Below are 24,615 nucleotides of genomic sequence, written 5' to 3'. Positions count from 1 at the left end.
ACTCAATGGAATTACACCATTCTAATCTTTTTAAGGTCACTGCCACCAGACCAATACTATTTTGGAAAAACAAAAGTGTTTACTCGTTTAACAAATAAGTTAAATCAAGGTTTTTATAATGCCAATTTAATTGAACAAGTCAGTCTTCATGCCTTTCAAAAATATTTTTAGACCTATTGGGCTGGTACATATAATAATAATAATAATAATAATAATAATTTAATATTCATACCATATATTTATTTGGCTTATTTAAAAAAAGGCCTAGTTTGTTGACTGATTAATCTATTGATCTATTTAAAAGTGTGCCTATTAACTTATTTAATGGTTTTGATGCGAAATAATATGTATCTCAAAACATATTATCCCTGTACAAAATTATTATTATATTATTCAAATCTTATAATTTATCATTAATTTTGAAAACATCCAAAGCATATGTACATGTGAGAAAAACAATACCACATTTAAGGGAGTAAAAGTAAAAATATGGAGGACAATGAATAATATAGGAGTTGGCTGTCACACCGATAAGTATTATAAAAAAGGTCTCATGTTTCTATGGATTCCAAAGTTTGCATATCAATATTCCAAGTCTACATAGTGGGGATGGAGGGCAGGTATGCCTAATCTCTAGGAGAACACAATGGTACAGTTAACAAAAGTTGGTACTAAACCACTACTATTCACTGAGACAACTATAATAAGATGGACTAATGCAAACGCACCATAGCAATGAAAAATGGATGAAATAGGGAGGAAGAAGCATGTTAGGGAACCACCTTCAGTTCCTTTTCTTTGGGAAGTGAAGCCAGGCATTCCTAAGAAAGATTGGAAGCCAGAGGTCTCTTCTTTTGTCCATTTGCCTAAAACACCACTCAAACTAATTGCCTCAGTTCCCTTTGTTTGGGAAGAAAAGCCTGGAACACCTCTTCCTAACTTCTCACATGTTTTGGTGGATTCTGTGTCTCCAAAACCAGAGGCAATGCTTATTCATGTAGCATCAGCTTCAGGATATTCTGTTGCCTGCAACTATGGTTATGATGGCAGATACAAAGAAAGAAGCTGTGATATTGAAAGTATAACTAGCTTGGAGCTTGAAGCATTTAACTTTGATACAGATGAATCATTCAGCTCAGTTCCATCTTTGCTTGGAAATTGTCTTGTTTCATCAGCAAAAAATTCTACTGCCATTCCACCGCAGAAAAATTCGTTGTCTAAACATAACTGTGACCAGCTGGAAAACCCATCCTCCCCAGCATCTTCAGAGACAGAAAGTAGCATAAGCAGCTATGCAACAGGCATGTCAAGCCCAACTGGTGCTACTTTCCTGGAATGCCTCTTTCCTTTGTATCCTCCTACTAAGTCTGGCTTCCTTGAAAGGGATGAACACTCAGAAAAGGTATCTTCAAATCCATTAGAACTAAAAGCCAAAGATTTGGATCTTGAAGATTATACCAGTGACATGGCAAGGAGGCCACCAACACTTGGAGAGCTAATTATGATGAGCAGAAGAAGAAGCTACAGAAGGAAAGCAGTTCAAATGAAAAAATGGGATCCACCAAAGGTAATAACTAATAACCAACACCCCACTTTACTTTTTTTCTTTTTTTGAAAATGTTCGATACAGCATTTCTTTCCTGTCCTACATGAAGATGCATGGCTATAAGATTTTACAACTCCAACTAGAATAAGGAACCTGGTAATCCATATGGCATTGCACACAAGTACATTTCAAACCAACTTTTACTCTCTTGTCTCAATGAATCAATCATGCAGAAAACCACAAGAAAGAAAGCTTTTGGATGCTTCTCCATTGTAACAAACAGCAATATGATTAAGGGACTGCTGAACAAAAAGTACTCCCAAACATTGAAACTGCTCTAGGCAGGATGATATAGAAGGAAAGATCAAGGAGTCAAGAACCAAAACTGCTCGTGACCAAAAATTCCCATCTGCCTACTGATTTTAAATCAACCTCTTTTAATTTACTCAGTCCAGTCTCTTACAATTTATGGGTTTTCTTTGTTGTGATAGTGAAACTTGGATTGTATAAGAATTTACTTTGGCAATGTAAGATATCCTCTTTTCTAAAAGATAGCAGCACCACGACTCCACTACTCCGCATGTATACGTTCCTTCCTAAAATTTCCAAAACTGCTACCTCTGACTGCAACACTATGTAATAACCATCAAGTATTGGTGAACCAATGGATTTTCAATATTCCTTCGGCAATTAGAGAAATATTATATAGCAGTAAAGCAACTAGGAGACTAGAGAACCATCCTTGTTCTAGAAAGTGGAATTCTGGCAGTGATGATCGAGGAGGCACAAACCGAACATTTAGGTTACTAATCCAAATGTTAGCTCACTTAGCTGTAAATAGGAAAACGTACGCTTTACTTTAGCAATTAGTTTTAAGCTTACACCGAACATTTGTTTATTCATTCGTACACAGCTTTCTCACATGGAGGGCATAAAGTACGAGCATATCACTAATGGCGTAATCAGAGTCGAACCTTAAAGTAAAACGAGCAATATTTATACCCAAACCATTCGAGAGATTCTAGTACCTAGGAGCAAATGTTTGTACAATATGCAATAGAACTTCCTTGAGCTCTAATATATTAAAAACGTTTTAGGCAATCCATATGGCCCATCCTATATAGTCTAAACAAATGAGATATGTAATCTCACAAAAAAAAAAGCTAGTTTTTTCTTTCACCCCCTCTCAACTTGTCTCTAACATGAATCATATAGATACATGAGTACGAATACTCAGAAGGTGTTCTTGGATATAACATCCCCAAAGTGAACAAACCACTGAGCATTGGATGAATTATTGTCCTGCTGAGGTGGTAGCCCTTCCATTTTGGATTGTTGCTGTCCCTTCTCAATCACAAAATGCCCATAATCAAACGTCTTCGCAGGAGCAGCAAGGATTTTTTTACTGGGTGGTGCAGGAAGGAGTGATATCAGTACCCTGGCAACTTCATGCATGGTAGGCCTCTCAGAAGGGTTCCTTTTTGTGCATAGCAGAGCAAGCTGAAAGGTCTTCTTAACATGGGTCATATCAATGCAGGTAATGGAGACCTCTGGATCCACAGCCTCCATTACAGTGTTGTTATCTGCCTTGGACAATATCTGAAAATACATTTTAAACAGGGTCAAAAAATTAAACAGCAAGGGACCTATGACATCAAAAACTCACAAGAATGGCACTGTTCATACTATAAATTCAAGCATACCAATGATGCCATAATGAACCCAGACAATGGACTAAACATGAATAAACCATATAAATTTAACACGACAGGTTGATGTATAGGATTAACCAAAAACTTGTGAATCCATACAATACACATACCAATTGATGCAAGTTAGATTCATTGTCCACTGCCTTCTTCCCAGTAAGTAGCTCTAGCAGAACAATGCCAAAGCTATATATATCTGATTTTTCATTCAGCCTAGATGTTCGGGCATACTCAGGGTCAATGTAACCTATAGTTCCAAGAACATAGGTTGATGTGTGAGTTCTTGTGGTTGAGATGCATTTTGCCGTGCCAAAATCAGAGAGGTGAGCCTCAAAGTTCTCATCCAGCAGAATATTTGAAGACTTTATGTCCCTGTGAACTATTCGAGGGTTGCAATCATGATGGAGATAAGCAAGTCCTTCAGCAGCACCAACAGCAATCCTCAAGCGTGTTTCCCAATCAAGTTTTACCTTCAAGGGACCTGTGTCACGCAGGATAGTCAAGGCACAAAAACTGAAACCGCATTGCTACATTGCAAAAGATTAAAAAAACATGCATCTTATCCTTTTGAAGATAATTAAAATCCACAGATCCACAAATAAATGAACACATTTGTTACAAATAATTTGAAAATCTGGCATAAAAATTAGCAGAAATTTCTACAGTAAAGCAAATTTACCATGAAGAAGATCCCACAGAGAGCCATTTGCCATGTAGTCATAGAAAAGGAGATTCCCATGGGGAGTAAGGGCATAACCATGCAAGGTGACAAGGTTTCTATGTCTAATACTCCCAATAGTTTCAAGTTCCGTCTCAAACTCCCCTAAATTGTGTGGATGCTGGTTGTACAATCGCTTAATTGCAATTGGTCGGGAATTCTTCAAAACACACTTGTATACAGTACTAGAGGCACCATACCCTATGATATATTTCTCATTGAGATTCTCAGTATTTCTCATGATATCATCCAAGGTGTGGATAGCCAAATCCATATGAAGAATTACAAGTTTAGGGGGACCTGAAAAGAAAAAACCACAACATAACAAAAATGAAATAAGAACTCAAGCAAACTTTAAATTATCATCACGAGTAGATCTACCATTCAACATGCCTTGCCCATTTATGCTGGATCCTTTCATTAATTGCTTCGATTGGCTGGATCTATATATAGCAACAATTACCACGGCCAATAACATGATGCTACCAAGTGTGAGACATACAACAGCAAGTCTTGAAAAAATTTCTGAAGAAAAAAAGATATCCATAATATGCCTCACTATAATTAAAAAAACTCAGGTGTATAAAGGCATTTAAAAAGGTTGCCACACACCTCTAGTTTTGGGTACGTAAGGACGACATATTGATCCTAACCAATTTCCACATAAAAAAGGATTTCCAATGAAGCTGCAATATGTAATATCACAAATCATCAATACATTAAAATTAAAAAACAAAAAATTACTAGGTTTCTCAGCAATACCTGTCAGCGGAAAAGCGAGAGAAGTTCTTCACAGAAGGAATGACTCCAGAAAAGTTATTATATGAAAAATTCCTAAAATATGAAACCAAAATAGCACACTCATATATGGGAAACTTCAGAAACAGTTCTGAAAAATATATATATATAAAAGATGGAAAACCAACAGGCTGTCAGCTATACTCACAGAGAGGAAAGACTGAAACAATTAGTCAGTTGATCAGGAATCTTCCCACGCAGGTTGTTGTTGTTCAAAATCCTATGATACAGTTCCGATCAAGACAATTAATGAACAAGTTATACAGCAACAGATCAAATGCAGAACAAGAAGCAGAAAGTACTTCAGAATTAAACATACAGGGAAACAAGGTTCTGCAGCTGACCAGTTTCCGAAGGAATGCTACCGGACAGATTGTTGAACGACATATCACTAGAGGCAGAATAAATCATTATCCACCAATAAAACCACATGGATAGGCAGATTTAGAGGACATTGAATTTAAACACTCATAAAAGGCCTAGAAAGCTTACATAGTCTGTATGCTTCGGAGATTCCCAAATTCAGCAGGCATGGGACCACCAAGGTAGTTATGACTCAAGTTCCTGCATTAATGACGTATAAATATTAATCAGAACTACAGCAATCGCCCAGGAAAATTAAGATTAAATGAATTAGAAAATTTCCATCTTACAGGGTCAAAAGATGCTCTAGATAACCAACAGAAGCTGGGATATGCCCAGAAAAACTATTGCTAGATAAATCCCTGTAAAAATTTATAAAATAAAAAAATTATTCAGCATACAGCGAAATTAATTAAGTTAGATATATGTTTGCATGAAACTCACAGCGTATCAAGATTTATGCTATGGCCCAACTCAACCGGTATATTGCCCTTGAAGTTGTTTGCAGAGAGATTTCTGGAGTCCAAAATATTTTATTCTTATATCACTAAAAAGGGAATAATTCTACTACAAATGTAATGAAACAAGTCTAAATACAGTTTCCCATAACATACAAGTATGTCAAACTCTGAAGGTTGCGGAAGCTCAATGGAATGGATCCGTTTAACTGATTTCCATACACATTACTGCAACAAATAAATAAATGAACGAACACTTTTCCATGATAAGTTATTGAAAACAGCAAAATATTTTAAACAGATTACATAACAGCCGACCAGTGTTCAGAAATCTTACAGCTGATTTAAGGCAGTGCAGGAGCTTATGTTATGTGGAATAGATCCTTCAAGATGATTATTCGCAAGATTCCTAAACAGTAGAAAAATAAGAAACTTAACACCACAAATAGTCTAAAACTGACATCTGTCATCAACAGTTTGATTGAATAATTAAAACTCACAATTCAAACAGATGTTCAAGCTTCCCAATTTCATTAGGAATTTCACCCACTAGTTGATTGTCATTCAATTGCCTGGAAGCAAAATATACTATAAATAAATACATAAAACAGAAGAATATCCTGATACAATATTAGAGATCAACTCACAGGTAGCTCAATTTTGACATATTGCCAAGTTCTGGAGGTATTGGACCAGTAAGCTTGTTTCCATGAAGGTATCTAAACAATTGAAGAGATCAGAGAAAAAAAGAAAAAAAAAGACTAATAGGATTTTTTAATCAATGTGAAACCACTCACAGCTTGCCAGTAAAAGACAGATTGCCCAAAATAGGAGGGATTGGCCCCACTAACTCGTTCTCACTCAAATCCCTGCAACAATGCGAAGATACAATTACTCACATCTTGGTAACCAACATATGTATATTACAAAGCATTCTCAACCCAAAAATGTGGAAGTATAATTTTTACATCAACTACATTATCAATACACTTACAAAATTGCAAGGGCTTGCATTAAACCAATCACTTCTGGAATCTTCCCAGTTAGCCTATTTCCTTGAAGTGACCTGCGCAGAAAATACCATGATAATTACCGTTATAATTCGACATTCAATATAACAGGATTGATTATCATTCATCAAATATAAGAAACCTCTTTGTCAAGAAGAGGTAAAAGGTACAAAGGAAATGATTTTCAGCCAAAGTACTCACAAAGTAGCCACTTGAAGAAATCCAATATTATAGGGAATCTCCCCAGTAATTTGATTATATGATATGTCCCTGAAACTCAAAGAAAAGATAGAGTGACAATAATGACAAAAATATTGAAAAGTACGTATTGATCATACCAAATATTAAACATACAAGATTTGAAAACTTGTACAGTTCCCAATGCTGTCAGGTATAGTACCAGTCAAATTATTGCCTCTCACATCACTGAGAATTCATGTAAAAACAAAATAACAAAGGTCAAAACATAACGAAGACAATCCGTACCAACATTATAATTTATAGAAACCACGCTGTGCCTGTGTCGGAATACTTACAAATACCACAAACCAGTTAATTGACATAAATCAGGAGACAAAGTTCCAGTCAACATGTTCCCTCGCAACCCTCTGCATGTTTGTGCAATCAAAATAAAACCTTTAAGAGAGTAACAAAAATATTAAATATACAGGTGTAACTGCAAATTATACAAAGAAAATATAAAACCAACAGGTACTGCAAGACTTCATTCCAATAGAGGAGTCTTGGTATCTCTCCAATGAGCCTATTTCGAGCAAGATCACTGTAAACATGACAGTATAATAATTAAAATCATTACCGAGCATCCCAAGCAACTGAGTATCACACACAAGGTTAAAAGCCCTGCGAAACTCAAATTATGACCACATGTAAACTTACAGAGTCTTCAGGTTTGGAATTTGTGTTAAAGTTGAAGGGATAGGACCAGTCAACTGATTACTCTTCAAATTCCTGCATTCACCAATTCATCTCAGGACTCACATTTCAGGCAAACAGCACTACATATTGAATGGCATATCCTGGTTTTTAAACTTACAAAAACTCAAGTTGCTTTAGCTTTGAGATGGAGAAAGGTATATCACCATAGAGCTGATTATCAGACAAATCCCTTCAATTCCATGAAAAAGTAATATGATAAGCATTTGAGTTATCTCAAAGGGAAAACTCCAGCAAAGTAAAACAAGAGCAACATGTAAAATACAGAATAAATGAAACAAGACCAGAGTCCTACAGATGAATAAGTGCAGCACAGTTCCCAATTTCATCTGGGATTTGACCGGTTAGTTTATTCCCTTGCAGGTCTCTGTCATTGCCAAAAATGCAGAGTTCAGATACAATTCAAAGCAAAGTTTACATAGAAAGCAACGAGTGCAATTGAGATTGGAAAAACAAGAGTAAAAAGGTTGAACCACATCAACCAAAATATACATACATGGATTGCAAGTTTCCTAAATCACCAATGGCTGGTGATATCTCCCCACCCAGGTTCAAACTCGACAGATTCCTTCATAAACATGACAGAGAAAATGAACTTAAGCAGTTGACAGAAAAATGTAGCTAATTAGAGAGATTAAGAGAACTAAAGAAAATAGTCCCCAGAGATAGAAAACGCACAAAGATACCACAGTAAGGCTAACATTATCACAGAAAACTCCACGCCAAGAGCAGAAATCATCATTGTGCACGTCATCCCAATCAAGCAGAACGTCTGCTATATTGCTGAAGGAAGCCTTGATTGTCATCAATGTTTGTCCTACGCATTTTCAACGTAATTTCAAAAGTCAAGCACTTCGAAACATCAATGGCGTATGAATCTATCTATAGCCTATGATGTTCAACCATCACTACTAGTATTTCATTTGTGCACGCCACATCAAGCTACAATACAAAAAAATCATACAAGCAGTGTAGTTTTAAACAAGTAGTTAAGGTTAAAAATAAAAAAAAATGCAAAGAGGTTAAAAATTATAATAAGTAATATAATAAGTAATAAAACACATACAAATGCAGAAAAACTAACCGATATAAAATATAAATATAAATAATCGCAGTACACAGAACCTGAATAACAACAATCAAATCCTACACACTCAAATCGATATATACTGTTCATAAACCCTAGAATATTGTCTAAATCACACACTACTTAAAATAATTGTATAAATAATATCCTACTCTCATTTAAAAATAACCATGCTCGCCGGTAAATTTGTCGACTAAAGATGAGCATCGTATCGCGGTTCCGAGTCTTTGCTTAGGCCTTATATGAGCATGGAGTAGGAGCCGGCAAATCATCAAAGAGAGAGAGAGAAAAAAAATATGTTTTTCGTTACACAATAGGTTCAATAATAAAATCTCAAAGCACATGTTACCTTTCTACGAATAGAAAAGGCACTATTGATACCACACCCCAAAAAATTATCCAGAAATGTTTCACCAAAACCAACAACAAAGGGATCTTGGAAAACCAACGAAAGACATCTAACTTTGTCGATGGAAGACAATAATAAATAAATAAAAAGTAACACATTTTCACTGTAATACGAGTTTAAAAACATACCGAACCTCAAGAGTTCACCATTATTCTAACGGTCTTGGAAAACCAACGAAAACAAGTTTACATTTTGAGTACTTCTACAAAACAAAAACAAGAGTAAAAACTAGAACCACGAACAAGAGAGAAGAATGGTACTAAGAAGCAAACAACCCCACCCCACATCAAAACAAGGCAAGACAAAATTTTGATGAGCGGAGAGAAAGAAGAAAAACGTAAAGAACTAAAGGGGTGAGTCAAAAATGGCAATGCGTGAACACACACAAACCTTCTTCACTGAGTGACAAGGAAAATGGTGAGAGAAGGAACATCACGAGAAGCACCATTGCCACAGGAGACAGCAGAAACCTCCTCCACCTGCGGTTGCCGGCATAGAATAGCAGCACAAACCTATCATCAACCATTGCTAGCCTCCACCCAGTAACGGAAGAAGAACCAACAACACCAGGTACGAGAAATGCAGTGACTACAGAGGTTGTTGCTTGGTAGAGAGAGAGGGAGTAAGAGAGAGAAAGTGCAGGCGTTTGGCGTGAACTGTAAGGTAAGCACAGAAGGCAGTAAGTTATGAAGAGAGAGTGAGTGAGGGAGCGAGAGAGTAAGAAAGAGAATGGGAAACGGCGGTGAAGCGACGTTAGCTGACTGTCACTGTTTATAACAGTGGTACCCGCCGTCATTCGTACTCGCCGTCTGCTTCTTATATTTGACAGCTATAGCTTTGGTAGCTTTCCACGCTCCTCCCCTCGCGTGCGCAACAATCCCTTTGTCTCCTTTGTCTCCGTCATTAAGAACGGCAATCCCCGGTTTTGAACCAACACGGTCTGATTACGCGCTTGACTAACGGTGGAGATCTCCGCTCGTACAATCATGTAGCATGGAGCGCGTGAACGTGGTGCATAGTGGATAAGGCAATACCAAGAACGTAGAAGGAGAGAAAAAATATGACCAACAATAAATAACAAAATTTAAGTTCGTTTAGACTTTAGAGTAAGTTAATAAAAATATATTTATGTTTAGATTCAGTTTTTCTATTGAATCTTTGTAAGGTACAAAGGAAGACGTACGAAGAAAGGTTTTACTAATAAAGCGGTAGTTAAAGAATTCTTTCTTTTGTAAGAAAACATTAAGTATGTACCAAAATTTTGATCGAGCAAAATCTGTTAACCGATCATGTATAAATTATTGAATAAATTTAAATTATGATATATATTTATTTTTTATTTTAAAGATACGTGTACATTAAGAACCTTTTTCAAAATTAATATCGCTTTATTTGAGTAAATAAATATATTTAAGATAAGTACCTCTGAAATTGTAGCCACATGTTCTCACTTATAAAAAACAAAAACAAAAACCACTCCAGTTAAAGAATGAAGCGGAAATGTTGTGTGATTATTGTGGTCATGCTACAATTGTGTTAAAATGTGGTTACTTACTCCTTCCATGTAACAAGGTCAGAGGGGTGTGGTAAGAACTTCCTGTCCATCATAGCTAACATGGCAACTAGGGCCCACTTTTCTATACAAAACTTTGCCAATTCCAAAATATTTAAATAAAGTGAAATGAAGAACATAAATTTATTCTTGTTAAACTTTTTTCTCAGAGAATAAAGAGGTGCGAATAGGACAGAAAAATATGATAAAATAATTTAAAAGATCTTAAGTAAGTTTATTATTAAAGCAAATAAGAAATGATATATTTTGATTTTGATTTTCTTTTTGTTATTATATTGTAAAGAACCTTTGAGTTCACCACCCCAAAAGCTAGCTCAAGGGGTGGGAGTGCCTAAGGCCTTATAAAGACCATATTAGTTGCCCATCCAATCAATGTGGGACTATATATCTCAACACGCCCCCTCACGCAAGAGCCCTTTAGGCTAGAAGCGTGGAAATTGCACAGGCCCATTTTTGGTTTACCTTTTTGTGCTTTTTTTTTTAATTTTAATTCCACTTTTTAAAGTGGGGGACGGTGAGGCTCTGATACCATGTTATGAACCTTGAGGTCACCACCCCAAAAGCTAGCTCGAGGGGTGAGAGTGTCCAAGGCCTTATAAAGGTTATATTAGTTGCTCATCCAATCAATGTGGGACTTATATATCTCAACACGCCCCCTCACGCAAAAGTCCTTTAGGCTAGAAGTGTGGAAATTGCACAGGCCCATTTTTGGTTTACCTTTTTGTGCTCACCCCTTGAGCTAACTTTTGGGGTGGTGTATCCCAAGGTTCTTTACATGGTATCAGAGCCTCGGTGTACCGGGTTCGATCCTCACCACCCCCCATTTTCTTTCTAGTGCAATTTCTTTCTTCGCACAGATAAGTGGGCATGTGCATCGCCCACTCTTCAAGCTCAGTGGGCTCTTATGTGAGGAGGCGTGTTGAGATATATAAAACCATTAATGTAACCTCACCCAGCAGCTTAACCTCACTCTTCACGAAATGTTACCTTTTATGAAATGGAATTTCCCTTCAAGGAGCAGCCAACTGCATCTCCCAATACTACACCTACTGATAACAACATGACTACTGTTACTTATCCCTCCAATGACCTTTTTGACCTGTTGATTCCATCTTATCCATCAGCAAACACTCAACCACCTGCATTACCCATCAGTAACTCTCCCCAACCAGATAACCAAATCACGCGACGTTCAACCAGGCCACGCCAACAACCTCATTACCTTCAAGACTTCTACTGCAACTACTTAAACACTCAACAACCTTCACTTTCCTCATCCACTCCCCACTCCCTTTCCTCTGTATTATCATTTACCAAATGTTCTAACCCTTACACCTCGTACTGTCTCAATATCAGTACTGATGTGGAACCTTCATCATATGCAGAAGCTGCAAAGCATTCTTGTTGGCAAAAAGCTATGTCAGCAGAGCTTGAGGCACTTGCTAATAACAATACCTGGTCAGTAGTCGATCTTCCTTCACATAAACGACCCATTGGCTGTAAATGGGTTTTCAAGATCAAGCGTAAAGCAGATGGTTCCATAGAACGCCATAAAGCACGATTGGTTGCTAAAGGGTTCACACAGCTAGAGGGAGTCGATTTCTTTGACACATTTTCCCCTGTAGCTAAGATGACCACCATTCGCGTTCTTCTTTCAGTCGCTGTTGCTAAGGGCTGGTTTCTAGAACAGCTCGACGTCAATAACGCGTTTTTACATGGAGAATTGAACGAGGAGGTTTATATGTCTCTCCCTCTTGGACTCCTAGATTCTGCTCGTCCCTCACAAGTTTGCAAGTTACACAAATCGCTGTATGGTTTACGTCAAGCAAGCCGCCAATGGTATGCTAAGTTAACCTCAGCTTTATTGTCTTTTGGCTACACTCAAGCCTCTTCTGATCACTCTCTGTTTGTTAAGTCTAACGGTACTCAGTTTACTGCGTTGCTTGTTTATGTTGATGACATTGTCCTTGCTGGCAATGATTTTCCTGAAATCCAACTTGTGAAAACTCACTTAGATGATCAGTTCAAAATAAAAGACCTAGGAACTTTACGGTTTTTTCTTGGTTTCGAAATCTGTCGATCTTCCAAAGGGCTTATCATGAATCAGCGCAAGTATGCTGTTGAGATTATTGATGATGCTGGCCTACTTGGTGCTAAGCCTGTCTCCACGCCCATGGATTCTTCTTGCAAACTTCATAAAGAACAAGGCTCTCCTCTCTCTGATCCTTTGAGCTATAGACGATTGGTTGGTCGTCTCCTTTATCTCACTAATACTCGCCCTGATATAGGATATGCAGTTCAGCAATTGAGCCAGTTCCTTTCCAAACCTTTGGATGCTCATATGCAAGCTGCTCTTCGGGTGGTTCGTTACTTGAAGAATTCCCCAAGAACGGGCTTGTTCTTTGCTGCTGATAATGATTTGGTGCCCACTGGCTTCTCTGATGCAGACTGGGCAGCATGTGTTGACACAAGACGTTCAATCACAGGATACTGTGTTTTCTTGGGTTCCTCTCTAGTCTCCTGGAAATCCAAGAAACAAACTACCATCTATAGGTCCTCTTGTGAAGCGGAGTATCGGGCCTTAGCTGCAGTTACTTGTGAAATGCAGTGGCTTCATTATTTGCTGCGTGATTTATGTTTGTCCCCATCAGTTGCTTCATGTATCTATTGTGATAACCAGTCTGCCATCCACATTGCCCACAATCCCACATTTCATGAACGTACAAAGCATATAGAGATTGATTGTCACTTGGTACGCGAAAAGGTTCAAAGTGGTTTGATCCGTTTACTTCATATTTCTTCTGCTGCACAGCTTGCCGATCCTCTCACCAAACCTTTGAAGCCTGCCATTTTTCGGTCCCTTGTTGGCAAGTTGGGCCTCGTTGACATCCACCTCCCAACTTGAGGTGTTACCGTTAATTATTTTAATTTACTTATTTACTCACAATGTAATCTATTAACTGACTCCTATTAGTTACGATTCTGTTTTCAGTTAGTTAGCTTAGAGTTAGTTTAGATTCTCTTCTATTAGTGGAGTTGTTAGATAACTTTAGATAGCTTTGCTTACGTCATCTTGTATTCATGCTTATATAAATATTAGCAAGCTTCAATATCAATACAGTTTTTCATATTCTATTCACTTTATGGATTCAAGTTGTATATCTTGTTGGTAAGGAAGGACTCAAAAAAGGCTCCACTTTTAAATTAATATTTAAGGATGTTTTATTAGGGAGTTCAAAAAAATGTTTTATGAAAATATTAAATTCCTTATTAACTATGTAAAGGTAAATGTTTTAATTGAGTTAAATTAAAATCAGCATACATTTGGAAATAATTATATATTTATTTCTTGATTTATAGATAGGTATATTTCTAAAGTAAAAATTTCGAAAATAATATCATTTTATTCAAATAAAAATATATTTAAAACCACTTTTGAATGGTTCCGTCCATATTTGCTGGCTTTTATTTGGCCTTTGACATTATTTGAGGACTTTATTTTAGTATAAAAAATAAATAAGAAAAAGAAGAGGAACAGTTTTTGAAAAGTTTGTCGTTATATCAATAACCGATGCATTGGGAGTCGTTATGCATGTGTCTTTAAATTTTATCCACAAGTTTCCATCCATTATTTAATATTAATATATTATAACTTTATTATAAAAGAAATTTACAAAAAGTTGATATTAGAAATGACATGTGATTCTCGTGTTGATGCTTCATGCTAAAATTGCGATAAACTATGGTTACTTACTACTTCCATTAAACCTGCCGAGACGATGGTGAGAACTTCATGTGCATCAAAACCAACTTGGCAACTAGGACCCACTTATCCATCTAAATATTTGTCAATCCCGAAATATTTAATAAAATGAGGAGTATAAGTTGATTGTGTTAAATAAACTATAGTAACTTCATTCATCAGATGTTCAATAAAAATTTCTAAGATCAAGGTTTATTCTGAAAAAGAAAAAAAAAAAAAAAAAACTAGAGTCACTCAATGGCGACGGGAAAATAAATTGAATTGAAAACATTAATATAAATTAAATCACGTTGTTACACATTTCCAATTTTAATTAATCAATCTATCCGGTGTTTCCCTGTAACTGTTTTGTTTTTCTCAAAAACACTTAAGATTCTATAAATTGCTTTCAAGGAGTGCATGCATATATATTCTCATTGCTTTTATCAGTAAAATAAGCAATACTATGATCAGCTAATTTTAGATAATAATTCTTCTTAAGGTTTTACCTAAACTTTAATTTTATTTTATAATTTTATTTCGTTTTAACTGACTAATTGGTAGAATTGAAAACGAGTAATTTATATAATAAAACAAATATAACATAAAGGTAAATTTCTAAAATTGTTTACAATTCGTGTGGGCTATAATCAATATTTTTTTAATAAAAAATAAGTCATAATTCATATGAAGTATATTATATACGCTCACTTTAATTAAGTGATTCTTTATAGTTTAAAAAATTATATTGATTATTGGAGTAAACAGCGTAGACTTAACTCGTAGACCCATAAGTAGAAAGGGTTAAAGTTATTAATTTTGGATAGATTCCCCCTCCACATTCACCTTGCATATAAAATCAACCGCACCGCAACTAATTATTACATTAATAATTGTAATGTGAAATAATATGAACTACTTGTAAAGATTTAATTTGCATGATACAAAACGAGACAGAATAAGTTGCAATATATGTTGTTTTTCCATATTTACCATTTATCAATCACTTCAAACTGAAGCTTGTGATGTAAAGTACAGATCTAAATTGTAAGATAAGGAAGTTATTTGTTAATAAGTGAGAATATTACACAATTGACAATATATTTTAAGAAAGAGTGATATCGATACTGGAAAGAATGTCAGATTCTTTATCTTTGATTAGAGTTGTTTTATTTTATCAATTAGGGCTATGTTATCACATACGAAATTGAAACACCTGATAAAAATAAAAAAAATATTTGAGTATCAGTTAATTAAAACCTCGTGTGAGCTGGCTATAAAAATAAAAAAATAAATAAACTCATGTGAGCTTTTCATTACTATTATACCTCATTATTTAAATGTAATTAGTTTTTAAATTAGACTCTCATGTAATTAGACTTAGGTTAGTCATTCTAATAGTTGTCATGACTTAGACAGTTAGTTACTATAGTTAGACGGTTAGTTACTATAGTTAGACAGTTAGTTACTATAGTTAGTTCTTAGAGTTACTTGTTTTACCTTGGTTAGTCTTTGAGTTACTTGCTTTGTTCACAGCTTGTATATAAGCTGATGTTTTACCTTCTATTCATAACCTTTGTATTCACTTCATTACTCAAATAATGAAATCCTATTCAGTATTCTCTCATTCTGTTATGGTATCAGAGCTCTGATATTCGCCATTTTTTTTGTTATCTCTTTCTTCTTCGTGTTCCATTAATTCTATATAAAGATTCCTGATCTTTTTCTGATAATCACAGAGAAGTAACAATGGCGAATCAGAGCTCTCATCAAGAAGAGAATAGTTCAAACACCACGTATGTGACAGAGAATGCTGGTGCTGGTGCTGTGCATGCATCATCCGAGAATCTTTCAGATCCAAATAGTGCTTACTACCTCCACCCGAACGAGAATCCGTCTCATGTGTTAGTATCTACACTCATGAATGGAAGAAACTACCATGGATGGGCCAGAGCAATGAGCATGGCGTTGATTTCCAAAAATAAGCTCCAATTTGTCAATGGATCTATTTCAATGCCAGATCAGACAGATCGAAGGTATGCTGCTTGGGAGAGATGCAACACCATGGTTCTTTCATGGTTGCATCGATCCATTACTGATTCTATTTCACAATCGATCCTATGGATGGATCGAGCCGTAGATGTTTGGAAGGACCTCAAGGAGAGGTTTTCTCAATCTGACATTTTTAGGATTTCTGATCTGCATGATGAAATTTTTCGTTTGCATCAAGGAGGAAATTCAGTTTCGGACTTCTATACTCAACTCAAGATTTTATGGGATGAGTTAGAATCCTTGCAACCAACACCTACTTGTAAGTGTGTTAAGCCTTGTTGCACAATTTCCTCTCAAGTAAGGAACATCAAGGATAGAGATTATTCCATCCGATTTCTCAAGGGACTTAATGAGCAGTTTACTCATGTAAAATCCCAAATTATGCTAATGGATCCTTTACCTTCAATAAATCGAGTCTTTTCCCTGATTACTTAACAAGAGAGGCAGATGCATTTGGAGAATGTGGTTCCTGGTTCTGTAGTTGATGGAAGTTCAAAAGTATTTTTTAGTCCAGTGGAACATCAATCAGGAAGGGGACGTTTCATTGCTAGAAGTAGAGGACGTGGTCACAATGGTTACAATAATGGTCGTGGAAGATCCTACTCACCTCGTTTGTGCACTCACTGTGGTAGAACAAATCATACTGTGGATACATGCTTTGAAAAGCATGGATATCCACCTGGTTTCAGGGTTAAAGGCACAACAACACCTAATACTCATAGGGCAAACTCAGTCAACACTACTGGTCCTCTTGAAGAAGTTTATTCGGATGGTGATTTTGGTAATGCTTCTCTTCTTCAAGGAAACAAAGAAAATTTCACTCAGGATCAGTATAATGCAATCCTTGAGATGATACAGCAGTCTATGCCACCTAGACAGCAAGAGCAAATAACACATCCTCATGCCAGCAACCTTGTGCAGACCAAAGCACTTAATGCAGAATCCAACATCCAATCACCCATTCCTGATAACCTGATGTCATCTTCAGGTAATAGCATGGTCCAGTGGATCCTGGACACAGGAGCTACTGACCATATCACTAATTCCTTCGAAAATTTGACCATTGTCAAAAAGATTGATCCCATAGCTATTTCATTACCAAATGGGAACCAGGTTTACTCATATTTTTCAGGAACTGTTTTGCTTTCTCAAACATTAACCTTGTCAAATGTTCTGTTTGTTGAGAATTTCAATGTCAACTTGATATCAGTAACCAATCTAGCCAAAAATACTAATAGCTACCTTACTTTTCAGCCACTTACTTGCATAATACAACAACACCCTTCAATGGAGATGATTGGTTCAGCTGAGCTAGTTGGAGGGTTGTACATCCTTGCTCAAGTTCTTGATTCGAAGAAGGCATCACTACAACATAGAAACATAGTCAATACAGTATCTGGTCAAACTTTTCCTGATTTGTGGCATTTAAGACTAGGCCATTGTTCATCTTCTGTAATAAAGTCCATGATGACTCAATTTCCTTTCATATCTTGTAAGAATCTTGATACTCCTTGTGAAATATGCCATTATGCTAAGCAAAAGAAATTACCTTTTCCTTCAAGTTCTACTGTTACTGATAGAGCTTTTGATTTAGTCCACATTGACATTTGGGTTCCATATTCTATTCCCTCAATTCATGGTCATAAATACCTTCTAACCATTGTTGATGATCACACACGATACACATGGGGTGTCATGATGAAACTGAAATCTGAAACTAGAAACCATATTCATGCTTTTGTAACACTGATAGAGAATCAATTTGGTATAACCATTAAGGCCTTTCGTAGTGACAATGGCCCTGAGTTTTCCATGTCAGCATTTTTTGCCCAAAAAGGAATCTTGCATCAAACATCCTGTGTTGAATCTCCACAACAAAATGGTGTTGTGGAGAGAAAACATCAGCATATCCTCAACACAGCCAGGGCCTTATTGTTTCAAGGAAATGTTCCTAAAAACCTATGGTGTTTTTGTATTCAACATGTTATTCATGTTATTAACAGGCTTAACTCTCCCATTTTGCATAACAAGTCACCATATGAGTTATTATACAATAAGCCACCAGTCTTAATTCATCTTAAAACATTTGGTTGTCTATCTTTTGCTTCTACACTTCGAATCCATCGCACAAAGTTTGATGCAAGATCCCGAAAATGTGTGTACTTAGGGCACCAGCATGGGACCAAAGGTTATATCATGTATGACTTAAAGTCCAAAGAGGTTTTTATTTCAAGACATGTTGTCTTTTATGAAAACAACTTTCCTCTCTTCGAAAATCAAGAATGTGACCACACAAGCTCTGAGCCTGCCCCTTTAATCCTACCCACACCTACACCTACCATATATGACTTACCACCAAAAGTGCCTTTTCCACCTGCTCTTCCTGACCGTTCCCCTTTAATCACAGTTGACCCTATTCCTGCACAGTCTACTTCATCTGTCATTCTGCCATCCTTTCCACAACCATTAGCCCCACCCCACATTAATACTGATGCTGATCTTTCCCCAAATCTTCGAAGATCTACAAGAGCAAGGATGCAGCCACGACATTTAAGTGATTTTCACTGTAATTTCTCCAAAGTTTTAGCTGACAACCACTCATCTTCAGGTACACATTTACCTTTACTTAAAAATCCATCATCTTTTGTTTCATATACACACTGTTCTTCTTCTTATACTGCCTTGTGTCATAATCTGAGTTCATTTGTTGAGCCACGTACATATAACCAAGCTGTCCAATCCAAGGAATGGATTCTGGAAATGAATGAAGAAATTGAAGCTCTCAACCGTAATCAGACTTGGTCCATTGTTCCTCTTCCCAAAGGCAAACATCCAATTGGATGCAAGTGGGTTTATAAGGCGAAACACAATCCAGATGGCACTGTTGCTAGGCACAAAGCCAGATTAGTAGCCAAGGGCTACAACCAAATGGAGGGGGTGGATTATTTTGAGACTTTTTCTCCAGTAGCCAAGCTCACCACAGTCAGATTATTACTCTCCATTGTTGTTGCTAAGGACTGGTTCCTTGAGCAAATTGATATTAACAATGCATTTCTTCATGGAGATTTATCAGAGGAGGTGTATATGAAGATTCCTGAAGGCATTGAGTCAACCAAAGGGAACCAAGTTTGCAAGTTACATAAGTCCCTGTATGGATTAAAACAGTCCAGCCGCCAATGGAATGCCAAGCTGACTTTAGAGCTGTGTAACCTTGGTTTTACTCAATCAAGTGCTGATTACTCTCTCTTCACTAAGGCAGATGGTGATGTTTTTACATGTCTATTAGTTTATGTAGATGACATGATTCTGGCTGGCAATAATATGGATCAGATCAATTCAATCAAACAGCACTTGGACACCCTATTTCGTATTAAAGACCTTGGTCCTTTACATTTTTTCCTTGGTATGGAAATTGCTAGATCCAAGAATGGTTTGATTTTGAATCAAAGGAAATATGTCCTCGAGCTACTATCTGAAGCTGGAATGCTTCATGCCAAACCAGCTTCTTCTTCCATGGAGCCTTCTTTACACTTGCAACAAAATCAAGGAGATTTATTTCCTGACCCTGCTGTTTATAGAAGATTGGTGGGACGTTTATTGTATCTCACAAATACCAGACCTGATATATCTTTTGCTGTGCAACAGTTAAGTCAGTTTGTAGCTAAGCCAATGAATGATCATTATGTTGCTGCTACTCGAGTTTTAAGATATTTAAAAGCTTCTCCAGCCAAAGGCTTACTGTTTTCTTCTCAGAATCCACTGGCTCTGGCTGCCTTTGCCGATGCTGATTGGGCAACTTGCCCTGATACAAGGAATTCTATCACTGGTTTTTGTGTTTTCCTTGGTACATCTCTCATCTCTTGGAAATCCAAGAAGCAAAGCACTGTCTCACGTTCATCTGCAGAGGCTGAGTATCGTGCTTTGGCAACTGTAACCTGTGAAATTCAATGGCTCACCTATCTTCTCAATGATCTGCAAGTCTCTACTTCTCAATCAGTCAACCTCTATTGTGATAATCAGAGTGCAATCTATTTGGCTCATAATCCCTCCTTCCATGACCGAAGTAAACACATAGAGTTGGATTGCCATGTTACTAGGGAAAAGGTGGTGGCTGGTCTGATTCGATTGTTGCCTATTCATACCTCTCAGCAACTTGCTGATATATTCACAAAGGCCCTCAATCCAGCTTCTTTCCATGATTTTCTTTTCAAGTTGGGGTTGTATGATCTCCACCCACCAACTTGAGGGGGGGTATTATACCTCATTATTTAAATGTAATTAGTTTTTAAATTAGACTCTCATGTAATTAGACTTAGGTTAGTCATTCTAATAGCTGTCATGACTTAGACAGTTAGTTACTATAGTTAGACGGTTAGTTACTATAGTTAGACAGTTAGTTACTATAGTTAGTTCTTAGAGTTACTTGTTTTACTTTGGTTAGTCTTTGAGTTACTTGCTTTGTTCACAGCTTGTATATAAGCTGATGTTTTACCTTCTATTCATAACCTTTGTATTCACTTCATTACTCAAATAATGAAATCCTATTCAGTATTCTCTCATTCTGTTAATTACATGACCAAATATTGAAAGAGCCTTTTATGAAAACAACTCATGAATTATGCTCAAATAAAACATTAAAGCATGCGTCAATGATTAAAGTTTAAAATGATATTATTTATCTTCTTATCACGTACGTGACATGTACGTTTAAAAGGAAAAAATAATAAACATTTTTTCAGTTGATGAGCACTAAAACTTTATTCACATGTCCATAAAAACCATTTCACATAAAAAATAGTTAAATGTAAGCATGAGTCGCAGCGAACGAGTAAATGATGATCTTTTATGATCATCGAGTAATGTCATATTATTTCTATGTATAGCTATATCATTTTACTAAATGATGATCTGTTACAAGGGTCTGTTTGGTGTAACGTATAAGATCTGATAGTATAAGTTTATACTATACGTTATGATATTTTCAGTTGTTTGGTGTGACCATCGTATAGTATAAGTTTATACAGCAGGACCCCTTAATACATCAAAACGATGTATAACTTAATCCGACCTAAGGGTGAGGGATTAGGCCTGATAAGAGGTTGATGTATTAATATCGCTTATAAGTACAATTTTCAAGAACTAATATATCATTTCAATATTAATATATTAATTTTTTTTTAATATATTAATTTTTAATATATTGGAAGATATTATCTTATACAATACCATACCAAACGCTGGATAGCATTAAAATTTAATCAGATCTCATACAATCAGGTCTTATACTATCAGGTCTCATGCTATCAGGCCTTATCCAATACTATGCACCAAACATGGCCTAAAGACTGCTTGTTATATACAAAAATCGAAAATTCGCATCTTTCTCGTTTTCGTTAGAGGAGTGTTTGGTTGGGGGAAAATATTGAGATAGATGGGTAAGTGAGAAGTGGGAAAATGGCAAAACCATGTTTGGTTGACAATGCTTCCATACTTACCTAGCCATATGACTATCTTACCAATCCTACTTGCATGTGTTTTTTCATGGATTTTGCCGGCTAAACAATTCCCTTGATGACATGGTATTTCTGAAAAGCAGCCTTGTTTCCCACGTTACAATTAAACCAAAAGACCATTGACTTTACAAAAATAACGTGATACGTGATACATGATATATGGGTAGCAAGGCTGAATACCCTTTTTTAAAAAATAAGGGTGTTTTTGTCATAATACATTTTTTCTCCATCTATATTTTACCAAAACTCAAACATAGACTTTACAAAAGTTACTTAATTTACCCAGTAAATTTTTTCCCTATCAAACAACTTTTTTTATATTTTCCTACCAAATCCACTTTCCAACCATTTCCCCACTAATCTTATTTCCCTATAATTCATAAAAAATTTCCCTCAACCAAACACCCCATAACAGAATATTCTTAGAGAATAAATCATTTTCAATATGAATAAAAAAGTCAGCGATTTTATAACACCAATTTTCACTGATTAAACTTAATGAACTAGTTTCGCTTAATTTTTTAGTATCAATGGACTATTTGAAAAAAATTCACAAAAACATATTAATTATAAATTAATTTAAATGTAAAATAAAGTAATTCAAAATAAGTGCTATTCTATATTAAGTTATTAACATGACCGAATATTAGATTTTAAGCTTTAGAGTCGTTATTTTTAAAAAGAACTTTTACTTAGTTATTATTTCTGATTCTAAGAAATTAATTTCATTTGTTGTGGCGGGGGGGGGGGGGGTACACTTCTTATAGAGATATAGTATGCGTGCATATTTTCTTATGTTGTAGGATAGTAGGAGAGAAAAAAAGTAGAGATAAGTTAAATATGGGTCCCACATTTTAAATTAAAAAAGAAAAAAAAAATTAATTGGCACGAAAAACGAATTTGTGTAGGAAAAATTTTTTATCTCATGTAGATGGAGATAATAATTTTCCATATAGTATTGATTAGTGTTTTAGGCTTTTGGCATACATTCTCTCGAATAAAATTTTTAACGTTGCTATCCATCAATGTGGTAATTGTAAACAGTACCTTTAAACAAATAGTCATAAACAAATAGTCAAACGAATTTACTTTTTTTTTTTTTTATATTGTAGAAAATAATTTTATCTTTCACGTATAAAAAGTACATAAAATTTATATTTTATTTTATTTTTCTTCTCTTCACGTGAGTTTATATGAAATTAACACATTTATATATATATATATATGTAGAATATAAAACTATAACATAAAAAATATTAATTTCATAATTTAAAAAAACGATCATAATTACAGGTTAATACATTATATATAAATTAATTAATTTAAATAAAAAAGGAAAATAATATAATAGTTTTGTTGGTGAATGGCGAACAACACTGAATTATGTCTTTGAAACAGTAGTACCTGTTTTGGGTATAATGAATGTGCAGCATATGGCAATAGCTGTTGAAGCTGCAGCTTTCCGCAGTTGAGCAATAAAACAGATTTTCATTTTGCAACGTATAAAGCTGACTATGCTGCGTCCCTTTCCTCTTACATTGGAACTGTCTTATCTTGATTTGGTAATTATCCTTTTGCCTCCTTTTACATATTTCCCTATTTTAAAATCATTTTTATTTTTATTTTTCTTATTGCTTTTATTGCGCTGAAAAGGTTTTATCTTTTCTTCCTTTCTAATTAGTAATTACGTAATGGCACTATCCAGCTCCACTTCATGGTGCCTTGTGAATATTGTGAACCATTTATATGCATTAATGATTGACCCAAGAAACGAGGTCTACCCAAACCGTACGATCGAAAAGAATCTGAATGGCAAAGGCAAAGAGGGTTGTCTCAAACAAAGCTGATTTCCACTAATTTCTTGTTCCATAAGCCATTGCTGAAGCTGCTTTAATTTGGTTCGCTTTCCACCTCTATAACAAGAAAAGGTATCATTGTTCCTAAATTTTCCAGCAAATTATTAAGGCATAGTTCAATAATTTTTTAACCAGTTATCCAAAAAAAAAATTAACCTTTTCACTGCAAATTTTTTTCAAAAAAAAATTAATGTTTGTATGTATTAATAAAGAGATATAATATAAAAATTATTGATATCAGTGCTTACGTGATCACGATTCACGAGTTTGATCTTTATTATGAGTTTGATCTTTATTATCTTTTATTTTTTAGTGGAATTAAGTCAGTATAAGATAAAGAAAAGATAAATATATATAACATACATGTTTCAAGCTCAAACTACTTTTATTTGAAAAGATGTATTAGAGACGTATAATATAAAAACTATCAAAAGCACATCAGTTACTCAGTTTTTTGTTAAATTGATTCTTTGTTTTTTTTTTTTTTTTTACATAATTGATTCTTTACTTATATAAACCTTAAATTGTCAAGTGTTATGTGAATGAGTTCTTCCTGTATTGTAATCGCAAATAGAAATACTTTCTTGTGTTATATAAAAAAATATTATCTTCTATAGAAAAATAAATAAGAGAGAGAAAAAAGTTAGAGATGAGAAAATTTTTTTTTATAGAATTCATTTAGGAGATAATATTTTTCTTAAATAACATAACAAAAGTATTACCCTACTTAAAAATATAGGCAAAATCATTTAATTCGAATGCAACCCATAACCACTTTTTTAGCTAAATAAAATTCACATTAAACCAAATTAATGAAAAGTATACCT

At 35.3% G+C, this 24,615-nt stretch overlaps 2 protein-coding genes across 2 annotated transcripts; one reads left to right on the top strand and one right to left on the bottom strand.

The window, feature by feature from the left end:
- Window positions 1-742: 742 nt before the first annotated feature.
- LOC133316262 (uncharacterized) lies at window positions 743-1,966 on the top strand. Its single transcript, XM_061517992.1, has 2 exons — window positions 743-1,567; window positions 1,892-1,966. The coding sequence occupies exons 1-2, from the start codon at window positions 743-745 to the stop codon at window positions 1,964-1,966; spliced, it is 900 nt and encodes a 299-aa protein (XP_061373976.1).
- Window positions 1,967-2,779: 813 nt separating this feature from the next.
- On the bottom strand, window positions 2,780-9,848 carry LOC133316261 (LRR receptor-like serine/threonine-protein kinase ERL1). The gene is made up of 27 exons (XM_061517991.1): window positions 9,443-9,848; window positions 8,235-8,373; window positions 8,053-8,124; window positions 7,852-7,923; window positions 7,657-7,728; window positions 7,500-7,571; window positions 7,312-7,383; window positions 7,139-7,210; window positions 6,957-7,028; window positions 6,804-6,872; window positions 6,587-6,658; window positions 6,390-6,461; window positions 6,240-6,311; window positions 6,093-6,164; window positions 5,930-6,001; window positions 5,749-5,820; window positions 5,579-5,650; window positions 5,425-5,496; window positions 5,264-5,335; window positions 5,091-5,162; window positions 4,920-4,991; window positions 4,736-4,807; window positions 4,586-4,659; window positions 4,361-4,498; window positions 3,935-4,273; window positions 3,369-3,736; window positions 2,780-3,145 (listed from the first exon to the last, which is right to left on the bottom strand). Exons 1-27 carry the CDS (start codon window positions 9,846-9,848, stop codon window positions 2,780-2,782), a joined length of 3,267 nt encoding a protein of 1,088 aa, XP_061373975.1.
- Window positions 9,849-24,615: the final 14,767 nt, after the last annotated feature.

The sequence above is a fragment of the Gastrolobium bilobum genome, unplaced genomic scaffold (assembly GCF_033153095.1).
Source record: "Gastrolobium bilobum isolate Gb01-03AN ecotype WA unplaced genomic scaffold, APGP_CSIRO_Gbil_v1 utg7242, whole genome shotgun sequence".
In the NCBI taxonomy this organism is placed as follows: Eukaryota; Viridiplantae; Streptophyta; class Magnoliopsida; order Fabales; family Fabaceae; genus Gastrolobium; species Gastrolobium bilobum.
The sequence above is the reverse complement of the archived record's forward strand: the minus strand, read 5'-3'. Positions and strand labels throughout refer to the sequence as shown.

Bases quoted from the DNA above. Each gene is read 5' to 3' on its own strand.
- LOC133316262 (XM_061517992.1), top strand. From the start codon at position 743: ATGGATGAAATAGGGAGGAAGAAGCATGTTAGGGAACCACCTTCAGTT. The intron at 1,568-1,891 runs GTAATAACTAAT...TGCTCTAGGCAG, and splicing joins AAAAATGGGATCCACCAAAG to GATGATATAGAAGGAAAGAT.
- LOC133316261 (XM_061517991.1), bottom strand. From the start codon at position 9,848: ATGACGGCGGGTACCACTGTTATAAACAGTGACAGTCAGCTAACGTCG. The intron at 8,374-9,442 runs GTTTGTGTGTGT...GAAAATGCGTAG, and splicing joins CTTGTCACTCAGTGAAGAAG to GACAAACATTGATGACAATC. The intron at 7,029-7,138 runs GTAAGTATTCCG...ATGAATTCTCAG, and splicing joins TTAACTGGTTTGTGGTATTT to TGATGTGAGAGGCAATAATT.